Raw genomic sequence first — 15852 nt, 5'->3', positions numbered from 1 at the left:
ATATTAATACTTAATTATAAATAGTAAGAATTTGAAAATCGAAGACTTCTCCCAGTAGCCACCACTCTTCCTCTTCCTGAAGAGGCCTTGGTCATCTTTGAAGATGGTTCACTACTCATTTGATCCAGAAAACCCTACAAAGTCATGCAAATCAAGAGGTTCAAGTCTCTCCATGTTCATTTAAAGAACACTTGTGAAACTGCCCAGACCATCAAGGGCATGCATATCTGAAAAGCCACCAAGTATCAGAAGGATGTCCCTCTGAAAAAGCAGTGTGAACCATTGACAACAGGGGCGCTGGGAGGAGTGCCTAGGCCGGACAGTGGGTTGGACGCAGGGTCACTAGCCTAAAAAGGGTGCTGAATAAATGTAGGGTAATGCTGAACTTAACGGTTTATAGGAAGACTCTCTGGTCACTGAGCACATCCAGGTGAACAAAGCCTTTAAGGCGCACTGCAGAACTAATAGCGCTCATGGTGCATTAACCCATACATGAGCTCTCCTGCCACATTGAGACAATCCTTACTGAGAAAGAGCAGACTGTCCCTAAACCAGAAGAGGAGGTTGCACAGAAGAAAGAAATATCTCAGAAGAAACTGAAGAAACAAAAACTTATGGCCAGGGAGTTAAGTTCAACTTAAAATAAAAGGGATAAAAAAAATTTGAAAATTACCAAGAATCTGGTTTAAAAGGGCAATTACCAAAGTGAGTTTTGCTTTTCTCCTCCCATCTTAGTTACAAATACCCTTCCATGAACAAATTTCTTTAAAACTGTATCATGAAATCAGCTAGTAGATGAAGCCAGCATTAAAAAATAAAGAGTACCTGGTTTGTAGTAAAGATATTACTTCACAAAACCTTGTATGTTACACACATATGCCTTGTGTGTAGTGTGTGCACACTGGGGTTGGGGGGATAAAACAACTCACTAGGGATCATGGAGAAAAGGCAGAAGTCGCTCACTGACCTTGACATGTTACTTTCTGCAAATAGTAGCCTACAGGGCAGAACTTATCTGATAGCTAATACGACTAGCTGACTTTTCAACCATGAATGTATTTGACAGAAAAGTACTTCAAACTTTCACTGAGAAGAGGAAAAGGATTTCCAGACAGTCCAGAAGTTGTGTACTGTACCAACCCAGAATCCAAGCATGTGCTACAGACTGAGTGGGACTAGTATCCTCTTTTCATAGCAGTTATCTCTAACTTTTCAAAAAACATGCTGTCTTGGCAACATGAAACAACCAATGCTTATAAATAGGTCTTATAATCCTGATGTTTCAAATTTTCAAATTCTGTCAGGCAACTGGGCAAATAGAACTGTGTCATGCTAATGAAGTGGGTAAGACAAGAAAACAGCTTTAGCAAATGTGAGAAAATTACAGATCATGGTTTTTACAGAAACAAAAAAAATCCCACCATATATATTTGGGCTTCTGTTACCAGACTCTTGTGCTCATTAAAAAAAAAAAAAAGAGTCAATGAAAGGCAAGAGAATTACATATTCAGAACTCTTAACTTTACACGGGGCTAGTGATCAAAGCAGAGTTTTAAATACAGTTTACTTACTGCTGGCCATGAAGAAAAGTAGTAGCAACAAGGGAATGGGAAATTTGAGGTTTGGTGGCCACCGCCCCGAGCCCAGGCAACGACAGTCCCATGCGCCTACCACACTCATCAGCAGCTTGTCAAACCACTGCAGCTTGAGCTCTGACTTGGACCACATGTCCGGTCGCAAGGCCGTCTTCAGAAGAGTCACACACCGGCGGGAGAGCACTTCTCCAGGAGACCCCGCAGTATTGGTGTTGTCATTAACCTGGAAATTAGTTCAATTCAAGGTGGAGTTCACTGCCCACACATCTGCAATTACTCGCAGTCTTCTTGCCTGCAGCCCACACCCTGCATCCCCAAGTGGCGACCACCCTCTCTCCCACCTGGCCTCAATTTAGGCCCCTCTGCTTCTGCCCTGGCAGGGGGGTCAGTGGTTATCTGTGGGATGATTAGTGAGATTAGTGCTCCTGAGAGAACAGATCTGAGTTCCTTCCCATCAGAGCTCCAAGGCTGTGCCTAGCACAGTGCGGCATGTAAGAAAGGATTTATTGGGTTCCTAATAGAACTGTAAGATACACTATTTTGTTAAATAATTATAAAAACTTAAAGTTCCCCAATGGGAGGGGAGAAATACTAAGGAATACTTAATATAATATCTTTTTTAAATGAAAAATGTTTTTAAATGAAAAATTTCAGAAATGGATTCCCAACAAAGGCATGAAAATATATGTACATATGGATGGTAAATAAATCCAAGTTATAAAAGTACTTAAATTACTAAATGAAATCCACACAATGTAGGCAGGATCACCTATCTCTTAGGAGATAGGTAAACAGGAAGTGAAGTAATTTGTTGAAGATTACTGAACTACCATGTTTCAATTAATGCCAACATGCCATTAAATATGATGCATTGCTATTTTAATTAACACTGAGAGAAAAAGAATGTTTTCTAAAAAAATCATATAACTTGGCCCTCTCTGGTGGCGCAGCAGGTTAAAGCACAGCACCGAGAATCTAAAGCTGCCTTTGCATGAGTTCGATTCCTGCCTGCCCCGGAGGTGACCACGTGGCGTGGCAAATCTCTCCTGACCCACCCGCTGCTCCCCTCAGCAGTGTACTTCGTCAATCTGCCTGTTCTGTTCCCCACTCTGTCTCTGGTGAAGCCTCTCACCACCCCTGAGCCTCTGGCCTATACCCCAGTTCTGTATGCACAAATAAATAAATCTTTAAAAAAAAAATCATATAACTTATAATGTAAGCAGGTATCAGAAATATTGGCTTGCGATAAAAATCAATAGAATTTGGTCTATAGATGACAGAACTAGCTCTTGGACCCTGGGTAGTACTGAATAGTTCCTGCTCTGCAGAATCCTGACCATAAGACATGCAGAATGCCACACCTGACAAGCCACACGTATGAGGAAGTTCACCACGGTGTCTGTATGCTGTTTATCAATGGGCTTGGCAAGAAGGGAATCCGCTCCAGGCAGAGACTGGCTCCTCCCAAACACCTAGAATAGGCAGGAAGAAACCCCTCAATGATACATTCCCATGTAGGGGTTGGCTTGTGCAGTCTGCTTATAGCACTGGTCCTCCCAGGGTCATCTCAGTTCTGGGAGCCAGAGGCCAGTATAGGCTCCCCAGATAAAGAATGAACAACATGGCCATAAAGAAAGTTGTGTGTCATGTGTTTGAGACTAAGTCCAGAATGGAAAGAGCAGCATCAGGCAGCTCTGTGGAGAGAGAAGCTGCAGGCATGGGAGAAGAGGAAACTGCTGCAGATAGAGGAAAAAGACCCTGCAGACACAAGTGCTAAAAAAGCTAGGAACCGGGGGTGTTTCCTAAGTGGAAGAAAGGCTGAAGGGCTGTGCATAAGGAATGGAGCAGAAGGTCACCTGCAGAGCCAGGTCACGCAGGCCTTAGAGCCCACAGATGGTGATCGGAGAAGGGGTTTAGAGAAGGGAAAGATCATCTGACTTAATTTTCTAAGCTTTTACTTTGAAATGGTTATAAATTTCACATGAAATTACAGAAACAGTACAGAGGTCCCACCTTGCAACATAAACTATTTTGTCTCATAATTATAAAAAGTTCCCAACTTAAGTTTGAAAGGAAAGGTTTTTTGTATTCTGCTTTGTGAAATATGAATTGAAGAAGGATAAAAGTAGAAATGAGAACTGGGTAGCAGCTTTACTTAGTGACCAGAGTGAAAGCAATGGGAGCTTAGACCAGGAGTGTGAGGCAGAGATGAGAGAAGGATCTGTGCTCAACCAGATGTGTGGAGAAAAGAAAATGGACATGTGGCAAATGGTTCCAGGTTTCAAGTTTGAGTATGGGGTTTATGTAGGAGCAATGTACTCTGGAGGAACAAGGGAGCTGTCAAAGGGAGTTAGAGTTCAGGTGCAGATGGCTGGAAAAAGAACAGTCAAACCAGTATTAACAGTTTAGTGAAAATGCACCAGCAGGGTTACAGGGCCCTCCCCTCAACTAGGGGTGAGATGAGTGTGAGCAACCCAGTATTCCCTTAGGTGGCTGCTCTTCAAAACAAGATACACTGTCTTTTTAAAAACTTGAACACAGGGCCCTCTCTGGAGACACAGCGGGTTTAAAGCACAGCACTAAGAAACAAAAGCCACGTCAGCATGAGTTCAATCCCACCCAGGAGGTGATCCACATGGTGTGGCAGACCTCTCCTGACCCGCCACTGCTCCCCTCAGCAGCGTAGTTCATGGATCTGCCTGTTCTGCTCCCCACTCTGTCTCTGGTGAATCCTCTCACTGCATCTGCGCCTCTGGCCTGTACCCCAGCTCTGTATACACAAATAAATAAATCTTTAAAAAAACAAAACAAAACAAACAAAAAAAACTTGAACACAACACAGGTGCATGTCTCAATAAAAATTCTTACCCAAGGGTATTTCTACAAGTAATTTGACCACCACATTAGAACCCTAATGGTATAAATGAGTACAAAGAAGATGGTGCTGGTAACCTAGGAAACTCTTGAGTCAGAGCCTGTATTCAGGTTTCTCTGTTGAGCACAGCCTTTCCTAGCCATCTCTCTGGCATGGTACTGGAAATCAGTCCACATTCAAAATCTACTGAGTATATGAAGTAACCACCAGGAAAAAGCATACCCCAAAATAGAAAGAACATGTTCTTACCGCACTGATGGCTCCTGTGGCTGTCCGAAAGCGCTTTACTTCCTGGGCGGAATCTACTGAAAGACCTCTCTTAATGGAAGATGAGACAGAGTTGACTCCTTCTCCGCTTGAATTTGGGTCCATATCTGAATCCGGCTTAAATGCACATACACAGTCTACTTTACTAACTGATTTCTAGGAGATGCATAACGAATACAATCAGGGACAAAGGAGGGTAACCATCCCTACCTGCTGGTCTTTGATCCTCTGCAGTTCCCATTTGATGACAACTTCAGATAGGTCCACAGCCAGCCTTCTCTGCTCAATGGTGACACTGGGAGTGAAACCTAATCTCTGCATGGCACTGACCATGTGCTGTACCAAGTGGTGACGCACTGGATAGTATACCTGTGAACACAAGATAAACATCACCATCACACTGGGGAGGCTGTGATGGGGCCTCCATACTTGCATGCGTGCACACACACAACCCAACCTCATGTTCAAGAATTCTGAATCATAATTTTAGCAAGAAGATTCTTATGACCTTAGGTATATATATTATTACTCCCTCAGCCCTGGTTGGGTCCCAACATGAATGTATTTCAGTCTAACATCTTTAAAAAATGTTGAAGCACTGAACTGTCTTTAGGAAAGCCAAGAATTTGAGGTATTGAACCTCATATTTAATACCATAAAAATTTAGCCATACTGATCAAAATTGGGGTGATGGCACATGGGTGAAGTGGTGGTAGGAAGTCCACAGGAATTAACAAGTGAGATGAAAAAATGTACAAAGTGAACAATGTAAAAAAATTTATATATAAAAAATTTTTAGCCATATCAAGAAGCAAATACCCAATTCTAAAAGAGCTGGCTGTAAAAGAACCAGCTTTCAATTAAAACCTTTGTACTCTCTACAAAATCTACAAGTATTTATATAAAAACAAACCCCACAAAGTGGGTGATTTGGTTAGAGGCAGTGGCCAGTGACACAACTTCTTTAATCAAGTTACCAAAATTTATAGTTCATGATAACAATCTTCCACTTTAAAGCAGCAAGTTAAATGAGTACCTCCTGAAAAAATGCAGTAGAAAGCAGCCTACACTACAGAACACATTCTACAAAACAATTCAATTCCCATGTTTACCAAGCCATTCACACAAAACAGAACCAGAAATACATTTACTAAAAGATGAATGTCTTGTCATTATAGATGATGACAGGCAAAAAGCTCAAAGCGCATGCCTGAAATGCATTGTATACCAACCTATAGTACTTTCTACACACCTTAAAATGCTGTACTATCAAATGCAAAATATGCACCAGCTGAGGGACTGTGTGCCCCTCCTCCACAATGATCTTTCTGGTCCAGTGTGTCAGCATCTGGTGTCCATCCTCCATTCTGGCTGGCACTGCTGGAGTCAAAATGGCCATTGCTTGTCTAACGATTGCTCGAGCTTCCATTGCATGGGCCTTGAGGAGACTGTGAAAAACCTAAATGAGAAAGAAATTCTCATATAGGGTACAAATGATGGCTTTAAAATATAGTAAAATAATCACTTAGAAACATGTTATGTATATTTTGTAAAACATTTTGCTTAGAGTCAACAGGGCTTTTATAGTTTCCATTTCCTTCATTAAGTTTTGATCAATAAACACATTTTTTTCTGATATTTGCTCAGCACCCACAAAGTACCCATGCTGGGTTAGGATGTCCTACACAAAGATGAGTGAGATATAGCTTATTGAGGTACACAGGTCACCTCACTTGGGCAATAACATAGGAAATGGAGTGAAATGGCCCATTTCACTAAAGCATTCCTGCAACAATGCAAGTGAGGGAGAAAGCCTGAGATCAAAGACCACCCACTGGTACTGTGGGTGGAACAGCATGTTGGTAACAATAGGCCTAGCCATGCCTGGACACTAGATAGAATGAAAGTGGATCACAGAAGGCCTGCAGGTCTCTAGCTGGGGTGACAGGGAGAGGGCCAATCTGAGAAGCTGCATTTGTAGCCCAAGTGCCTGTGGGATATGCTCTATGGGTTAGGAGGGTAGGGTTTAAAACCATAGACATTCATAAGAGGGAATGGTCTGAGGAAATCAGTCAAGAGTGACCACATAAAATAGGACAAGAGCAATTACTTACTACATGTTTCATGGACAGACAGGCTGAACACTCACTAAATTCTTACACAGAGACTAACTCTGAGGCTCACAGAATGCATGACTGGAAGAAACAAAACTCAAGGTTGGGGGTGCCTGACTCTAAAGCATAAAGCATGGAGCATTAAGTCAAATGGGCCACATCCATTGTCTTTAGCTAATGGAGGGGGTTAAAACCATTTCAGTGGAATGACAGGGTAGAACCCAGAGTGCAACAGATAAAGGAGCATCAGGAAGACAATGCAGAAAAACAAGAGAAAAACAGCAAGTGGGGAAGAAGAATAATACCATAAAGATGAAGGAATCATGGAAGTTTCACAGTATTTTTTTAAGTTGAACAGAACTATGCATTTTTAAATGGCAGTTTTAGAAAGACAGCTTTAGAAAGTTTTAGAGGTTGCAATTATACAAGCTGCAATAAATACACAATGTGGAAATACACATGGCTGTGGGAGGATAGGAGGGAGACTTGCAAATACCTGAAGGACAATTTTCTTATGTATTGCAAATTTGGCAATAATGTGTGCCAAAAGTAAGTGCCCACTGTATTTGCAGGCTGGATCCACGCAGGCCTTGGAGAGCAGACAGGGCCATGCAAAGGTCATTAGGCGGCGCAGCTTGCTGTTGCGATTTTTGTTGTTGTCATGGATATGGTGGGGAGCGTGCTCCACCAGCAGTGTGGCATACTGCAGGAGGTAGATCCTCAGGGAGTCCAGCATGTCTGCTTGTTTCTCTGGGTCAAGGACCTTCCAACAAAAGCAAGTAGAAAGCAATTCATTTCTGATTTTGTATTAACAAAAGATCTATACATGGCCCTCCCTGGTGGCGCAGCGGGTTAAAGCACCGCATTAAGAAGCGTAAGCCGGCCCTCCCTGGTGGCGCAGCGGGTTAAAGCATAGTATTTAGAATCTAAATCCTTTTCTGCATGAGTTCGGTCCCCACCTGCCCTGGAGGTGACCACATGGCATGGCAGACCTCTCCTGGCCCGCCCACTGCTCCCCTCAGCAGTGTACTTCGTCGATATGCCTGTTCTGCTCCCCACTCTGTCTCTGGTGAAGCCTCTCACAGCCCCTGGCCTGTACCCCAGTTCTGTATGAATAAATAAATCTTTAAAAAAAAAAAAAAAGAAGCGTAAGCCACTTCCGCATGAGTTCGGTCCCCACCTGCCCTGGAGGTGACCACATGGCATGGCAGACCTCTCCTGGCCCGCCCACTGCTCCCCTCAGCAGTGTACTTCGTCGATATGCCTGTTCTGCTCCCCACTCTGTCCCTGGTGAATCCTCTCACCCTCCGCATCTCTGGCCTGTACCCCAGTTCTGTATGAACAAATAAATAAATCTTTAACAACAACAAAAAAAATCTATACAAATAAAACAATCCCACAAAGCTGTATTATTAAGTTCTACAGAGGGAATCAATAACGTCACATCAGTTTTCCTTTAATACATATGGACTTGAAACTCAACTTATTTCAACATTGAGGAAAAGGGCAGCCTTCAAAGTGAGAATGCAGTGGGTGGGTTAAAGAGGAAAAGTAGACTTCCTTTTTTTTTTTTTTTAAAAGATTTATTTATTTGTGCATACAGAACTGGGGTACAGGCCAGAGGCTCAGGGGCGGCGAGAGGCCTCACCAGAGACAGAGTGGGGAGCAGAACAGGCAGATCAACGAAGTACACTGCTGAGGGGAAAAGGGGGCGGGCCAGGAGAGGTCTGCCGCGCCATGTGGGCACCTCCGGGGCAGGCGGGGATCGAACTCATGTGGAAGTGACTTCAGCTTCCTAGTGCTGTGCTTTAACCCGCTGCGCCACCAGGGAGGGCCCTAGACTTCCTTTTTGATACAAGGTGAATGCAGAACTTCTTAATCCCCAAGTAGTTTAGATTTTTCACCTGATCAACTGAATTACCTATTGTTTTTGGTATTATAATCAGAAAACATTACCTGGGGAAAAAAATCTATATAAAAAATTGTTAGGATTTCCTAAATAATCAAGTACCTGGTAAGTTTTTATATTTCATGGATATGCATTCTTGAGGAATGTCTGCACATCTGTACTGAATTAAGTATACTGACTGAATCACTCAATTTAACTACCCTGATTTCCCTTTACAAGAAAACTAGAAGGCTAAAAGTTCTCCATCTCAACTTTGCTTTCCTTGATGTTCCTGAGCCCCGTAAGCCTTCTATCTCCTAGCTCTACTGTTCACAGCAGCTCATCCCCAGGCCCCAGTCTCTCATTTGCCATTTTTTCTCATTCAACTCTTAATCCCAACTCCTTGCCTGTGCCAAACAAGCAGCATTTGATCCAGAACACAACTAGAGAAGGCAGCATAATGGAAGGGGCAGGCTGCACCTAGGTTTTCATCTCCCTATATAGGTAATAAAGTAAGTAACAGTATGTCAAAAGTAATTTCTTGATCTCAATTCTCATTCCAAGAGTGTGTGTGTCTGTGTGAGTGTGAGAGAGAGAGAAGTATAGGAAGGAGATCCATGTTGAGGAACTGAGACCACTAAAAAGCAGTTACCTGTCAACGGGAGCAACAGCCTCTTGCTGGACCCCGAGACAGACAGGTAAAAAAATTAACTGCACCCTTACAAAGAGAGTTGGCACTACGTATCAGCTGCCTACCAGAATCTGCTAACTAACACTGCAGATATGGAATGTGACTTGTTCAGAGCATTCCAACAAACAACCTGAACACAGAACGCTCACTCTATCAACCTCAAGGCAAACAACCTGTGTTCAAGCTGTGTAAACAACCAAGGCATTGTGAGAAGCACAGGGCAGGCCTTTTCCAAAGAGATAATTTGATAATGCTGCTCAAGTACAGGGGAAAAAAGCCTGGCAAAATTATTATAAAAATGCAGACTTTACTCTGGTGAATCCTCTCACCTCCCCTGCACATCAGGCCTGTACTCTAGTTCTGTATGCATAAATAAATAAATCTTTAAAATGCAGAGACTTTAAAACCTAAGTGACATTACTACTGCCACAGGATGTTCCATTACCATGGCAACAAATGATTACAGCAGCAACTGCATTCAGTCTTTTTTTTTTTTCTCTTTTTTACAGATTTTTTACTTATTTATACATACAAGAACTGGGATACAAGCCAGATGTGTGGGGGTTGAGAGGATTCTCCAGAGACAGTGGGGAAAAGAACAAGTGGACTAACTGAATACATTGCTGAGGGGAGCAGTAGGCAGGTCAGGAGAGGTCTACTGCGCCCTGTGGGTCAGCTCCCTGGCCCGGGGTCGAACTTGTGCTGCAGGTGGCTGTGACAGCTTTATAGTGCTGCACCCCAACCCCATGCACCACCAGGGAGGCCCAGCCTAATAGTTTTACTGGTACATTCTTTCAAAAAGCTAAAGATAAAAATATCAATAGAATGTCAAAGTTAACAAGCACTATGGGTTTTTACAAAATAACTATTTTTAAAAAATTTTTAAAAAGGTTTATTTATTTATGTATACAGAACTGGGGTACAGGCCAAAGGTGATGAGAGGATTCAACAGCGACAGAGAGGGGAGCACCTCTGGGGCCGGGAATCCAACTTGCACCAAAGTGGCTGTGGCTCGCTTGCAGTGCTGCGCTTTAAAACATTGCGCCAAAAGGGAGGGCCCATAACTGATAACTGAACTTTCACTGAGAGACTATTTCTGATTAGAATCTATTAATGTGGAAAAGTTAATTCATTACAAAAATTACCATATTCTGCTACAATCCAATTCAATCAATTAGGGACATGAACTCATTTCAATGACTCCCTGAACCCCCTTCATTGTGAAGCCACTTTTCACATCAATGCATTGTTCGTGATACTACCTTGGTTATAAACACACTGGTGATGCTTTCTGGGTTATCGCCTTCTGGATTGGGAGGTCCTAAGAGCTGCTCTCCTTCCCCCTTCTCAAAGCTATATAAGAAAGCAGGATTCAAGATATGCTGCAGAACCTACAAAAATGAAAAAGGTAAACAAAGTCAGGCTTTTTATTTCTTTAACAAGTTGAGCAGGAACCCAGTTCTGCCATATTGTGCCATAAAGTTAGAACCTAATTAAGAAAGCAAGAATATTTTATTCTAACTACCCAGTGAAAAGGTAAGTTAACAACCTATCTTCAGAAGACAAGAGGAAAAGGGATAATAGCTTGGTTGACTCTTTCTAAAATGATTCATTTGAAGTAAAACACATAAACTAGCAAACTGCTTTTCAACACTGACTCAATACTAGGTCTGCTTTGTTCTTAACACCAGCATTTCCCTCAGAAACAATATGGACTACCATTTGCCAACAGTCATAGCAGAACACAAATAGTACCCTAGGAAATGAGCCCAAATGAGCTACTATGTAACAGTGAGACTCACCTTAGCTTTCAATTCATCTCCAAAGTTGGGATCATTGAAGTCCACAAAGCGGAAAAACAGTGCACGCTTTTGAGAAATGCTGTAATTTTTGGGAATCTCTTCCTCCATATACTCTTTTAGGAATGTCATGTTGCATAGAAAGCGACCAGTAAAGGCTCGGAGCAGTTGGAACAACAATTCTATATCTCCGTAATTCCTTCTGAAGGGTCAAAATGAGAAAATGAGTCATATTATGGCAAATGCCCAAACTGTGTATTATTTGACTTGTCTTTCGAACAGCTCAAGCTATCTACCACATTTGACTACACCTATTTCAGTGAACCACAGTTACGTGCAAATTAGAAGAAGAGGCCCCAGTTCATGTTATTAGGCAGAAAACAGGTTATTGTAGGCTGTAAAGAGCAGAACAAATGCACTCACTTGCAATAATTCAGCAGACAGTAGGCCAACAGCTTGGGCTCCTTCCAGTTTGTGGCTGCCATGTTCTCCTTCCGGTGTCTTTCTTGAAAGGTTTCACTAATCCACACTCGTCTCAACTGGCTCACCAGGGAATGTTGATTGGCCAGCCAGGAGTCATCATTTTTAACTATAATACTTATGATCTGTTAAAGAAGAATCAATAAAGGAAGTAACAGGGCTGTCGCTGCCTCTCTACTACACCTTCAGGATTTCAGGTACCTACTGTAAAGACACTATACCTTGATGGCTTGAAACTGAAGATCTAGACGCATAGTGCTGGTGCTGGGCGAGCCAGGGCGCACGGCTGTCTGGGTGCCACCAGGCAGCAGCAGGGTGATGAACCTGTTAGGATTAGCTGCCAGCACATCACGCAGAGGTCTTGCATCTTTATGTTTTAGAAAACTCTGAAAAACAGAACAAAACAAACATCTGTTTTAAATTAACCAAAACAGAAGGTTTAAATAATATCAACTTTCTTAAGCTTCTTTATAAATCTCCTGGTGGGCTAAAAAAAAAATCACCATATTCATCTCTTTAAAAAAATGCTTTTAAAACATTAATCATGCTTTATGATTTTTCATATTCTGAGCAATTCATTCACTTCTTACCACCATCAAAATCCTAGAAACAGGGATTCCTGGACTTTAACTTTTTATGCACAATAATAATACAATCAAATATATCAGAAAACAGTAAATATTAATTTTGGATTTCAGACAGATTGCCCCACCCATCTGCAAGGTCATCCAACTCCAGCTCCTTGTTGCTCCTACCATAAACATTCGGCTCCACTGTGGATCATTCAGTGTTGCTTCCATCATGAACAGCTCTACTGTCTGAGAAGGGTGCCGAGTCAGGAACTTGATCAGAGGCTCTCTGAATGGACTGCCAGCCTGGAAAACATGTTGTGAAAACAGCATCTTCTCAGGATTGAGGCTTTTCTTGATCTCATGCATAATATTGTAGGAGAATGCATTTCTCCTGTTCTTAACTGGAGTGCATTAATAATCATAAGCAATATCCTTCGCTGCTAGATTAATCCACTTAAAATAGTAGAAGCAACAGGTAGAAGAAGAATCTGAATTAGTCATCTAAGCTTAACCATTACCTCAATCAACATAGCCCGTTCTGTTTTCATCACAACCTCTAACAAAGGCTTGACCAGAGTTTGAGGTGCAGCTGGGATCAGATGAAAAAGGTTTATAATTGCTGAACAAATTTTCATTTCCTAATGAAGAAAACCAGAAATTATAAAACATGCCAACTTATTTTGGTAGCAAAAGATAAATGTTACTACAAACCCTAATATAGTCTAGCTACATTTGCAAGGCTAGCCAACAGAAGCAAAGAGTTAACATGTACAAAGCCACAATTTACAAATCTCAGATTACAACTTCAGCCAAAGGAAACTGTCCTTAGCCTTTAGATTTCATGTCTATGGAAGAGGAAGCTAACTATATAACTGACTCAACTGTGCTGTTTTCATGCAAAGTGACTAGTGTTGGAAATGACTATAAGGGTTACTAGCTCCTTATGGAGAAAGTGATGATTTCTTTTGTGGCTGTGAAAGTCTTAGGATTTCCCTAGTTTGCTGTGACATGATGGGTGTCTTCCCAAAACACTAAGTTCTGAGAGCACAGGCTTCTTTTGTCCTCAAAACTTAGCACAGAGAAAGTCCTCAGAAAATACTTATGTATTTATTCTGGAAATATATAAATAACCAGTCATGGCATTATGTATTTGTCAACTGGGTCTAAAGATAAAGCTGACAAATTACTGATTCATGAAAAAAAATGTGAAACGCCAGAAATTTCGCATTTTTTAATGTGCTAACAGCTTAGCAGTCGATTGTTCTCAGTTTTAGCTCCAGTTTTGTACTTGCAATTCAGAGGAGTTCTACATGGCCACAGGGAAGGGAATAGTCCTTTATGTTCCATCCTGCATGATGTGCAAGAGCACATCCACTTCTCTAAGCACAGTAAAGTGGGGGTGATAAACACTAGTCATGAAGGGCCACATCTTAGCAGCATTTGAGATATTTTTGAAAATTTCTCTTTAAACCAAAAGGCAAAACAATGAGGTGAATAGGAAATAAGAAATTTTGTTTCCCCATACTAATTCTAGAGTTCTCTTCTACAGAATTTAAGTATGTGGACAGAGAATACTCTATCCTGAGCTAATAACATCCTGATAACAGTATTTTTATATTATGGTTTTTTATATTCAAAGCATTGTCATGAAATCCCACCAGTGTCCTGCATAATATCACCAAGGTGATGGCCATGACAGAGGTTACCACTCCCATTTTACAGAAGAGGGAAAGCTCAGTTTGACAGTCCCAGTCCCATGACTACATTAGAGTGTGGGTGAGAAGGATGCAGGGGACTGGGTGCAGGGGAGCAATGAGGTCTTAAAATCAAAGCAGTCAGTAAGTCAGTAGTCTGAAATATATAATTCCTTCAAATTTCTAGCAGATAAATTTCTTTGTAGAGTTTCCTCTTAGGAGGTTGTTAGATGTATAAGTTCATATGAACATGACCGCAAAATCCAATTGAATCTTAAATCATATTGAGTATTGTAGTTCGAGCATGTAGAAAACCAAAGAACTCAGCATCTTGCTTAAAATATCCTAATAGAAAACATGCGTGGCATCCGGACAGTTCACAGCAAGGATACTAATACAACTCTGCCACAGACAGACAAAACGGCTCACTGCACTCAAAGGCACAACGCACTCTTGTCCATCACAGAACCACAAGTCACAGCAAAACCAAAATACAACAACAACAACCCCTTCTGGGCCTCCACTGAATTCTCACCTCTACCCCTTCCATGGCAGGCTGAACCAAAACAAAAATTACAGCATGAAAAAAGGCAACAAAAAGGTATAAAAAAAAGAAAAGAAAAGAAAATATAAACTGTTCTTCACATTGCAAGTCATAAACTGACTTTTAATAGATTGTTCTCACCTCAAACTGACAGAATGGAGACAAGGAACATCTCCCGCACTCTGAAATGCTTTCCTGAAGATGGGGAGGAAAATCATCTTTTTTCTATTTATGTTATTTACATAAAAACTTCCCAAATACTCATAAGCAGCAAGGATTATTGGGGTAAACAAGACAGTAAAGACAATTATCAGAAAGCACACAATAATAAACAAATGCTCAACAGCAAAAAATACACCTTCCACCCTTCAGATGTCAAACAGCCCTTCTGATAATATTAAATACTGTATTTCTTCCCTGTATCATATTTTAAAAGGAAATTGGAATTCTTACCTACAGGGATAAACTGTAAGAATTTGTTGCATGCAAATACATTTTAAAAACTGGTTTCTTTAGAATGAGTAATTTTAGACTTAATGTAGTGCTAAGACATTTTTTAAAAAATCCTCTTTCCAATTAAAGTCAAAAGAGTAACAGAAGGTATAAGCCCCATCAATCAAGCATGTCTGAGACCCCCACACAGAACACACAGGCCATGATACCACCCTCCATATACCTGAGTTTATCTTGTGAAGCTGTATGTGTGTACATATGTGCACTGTGTACAGACATGTCATAAAAGGTGGTCCTGAGTTCTTGCCTGTAAATTTGGTATGCAAAAGACAAACTTTCCTAAAGATGAGTGCAAAGCTCTGATCATCGAGGTACCTGATGTTAAAAAAAGGCTTTTTTATTTATTGTTTAGTCAACTATTAAGCATGTCTTCAGTTATAGTTTCTCAACTAGACTCTATTATTTAGGGATCCTACCAAATAGGAACAAATCCATTACCAACCCTATGTAACTTCATAAAAAAATGATCAGAGCTCATGAGCAGAAAGGCGGTGTGGCCCTGGGCTGAGATGATGATGCTACAGCCACAATGCCTTTGAGCCCTGCACTGTGGCCTGATCTCAGATAGACAGCCTCCCTCACACAGCAGGACAAACCCAAGGAATACACTATAGCTGTGATCAACATATTTCAACAGGAACTCAAGCACTTCTCAGTGTCAAGGCTCCAACTGCCCTACCTCCAACCACCCTCCAAGTAACTTTCGGTAAAAGTTCATGAGTATTTTTGACACAATTGAAGTTACTCATCTACACACTAGGTTTTTAAATGTTTATTCTAAAATATTTCAGAGGATTAACTGTTATATAAAAAAAAAGTA

At 41.3% G+C, this 15852-nt stretch overlaps 1 protein-coding gene and 1 pseudogene across 1 annotated transcript in view; one reads left to right on the top strand and one right to left on the bottom strand.

Annotated features, from left to right (window-relative positions):
* The window catches only part of TRRAP (transformation/transcription domain-associated protein), a 104426-nt gene that overhangs the window by 39828 nt on the left and 48746 nt on the right, over positions 1-15852 (bottom strand). The window contains exons 32-43 of the mRNA XM_004691944.2: positions 12800-12919; positions 12465-12584; positions 11931-12095; positions 11653-11834; positions 11233-11431; positions 10693-10821; positions 7348-7614; positions 5990-6196; positions 4948-5106; positions 4720-4854; positions 2957-3067; positions 1672-1818 (exon numbers count right to left, since the gene is read on the bottom strand). Coding sequence (XP_004692001.1) covers positions 1672-1818; positions 2957-3067; positions 4720-4854; positions 4948-5106; positions 5990-6196; positions 7348-7614; positions 10693-10821; positions 11233-11431; positions 11653-11834; positions 11931-12095; positions 12465-12584; positions 12800-12919 — 1941 coding nt within the window. The remainder of the gene's footprint in view (positions 1-1671; positions 1819-2956; positions 3068-4719; positions 4855-4947; positions 5107-5989; positions 6197-7347; positions 7615-10692; positions 10822-11232; positions 11432-11652; positions 11835-11930; positions 12096-12464; positions 12585-12799; positions 12920-15852) is intronic.
* LOC105854297 lies at positions 104-644 on the top strand (annotated as a pseudogene).

The sequence above is a fragment of the Condylura cristata genome, unplaced genomic scaffold (genome assembly GCF_000260355.1).
Source record: "Condylura cristata isolate star-nosed mole 26May11 unplaced genomic scaffold, ConCri1.0 scaffold00032, whole genome shotgun sequence".
Taxonomy (NCBI): Eukaryota; Metazoa; Chordata; class Mammalia; order Eulipotyphla; family Talpidae; genus Condylura; species Condylura cristata.
Note: the sequence above shows the minus strand (reverse complement) of the source record. Positions and strands in the feature narration are given on the sequence as shown.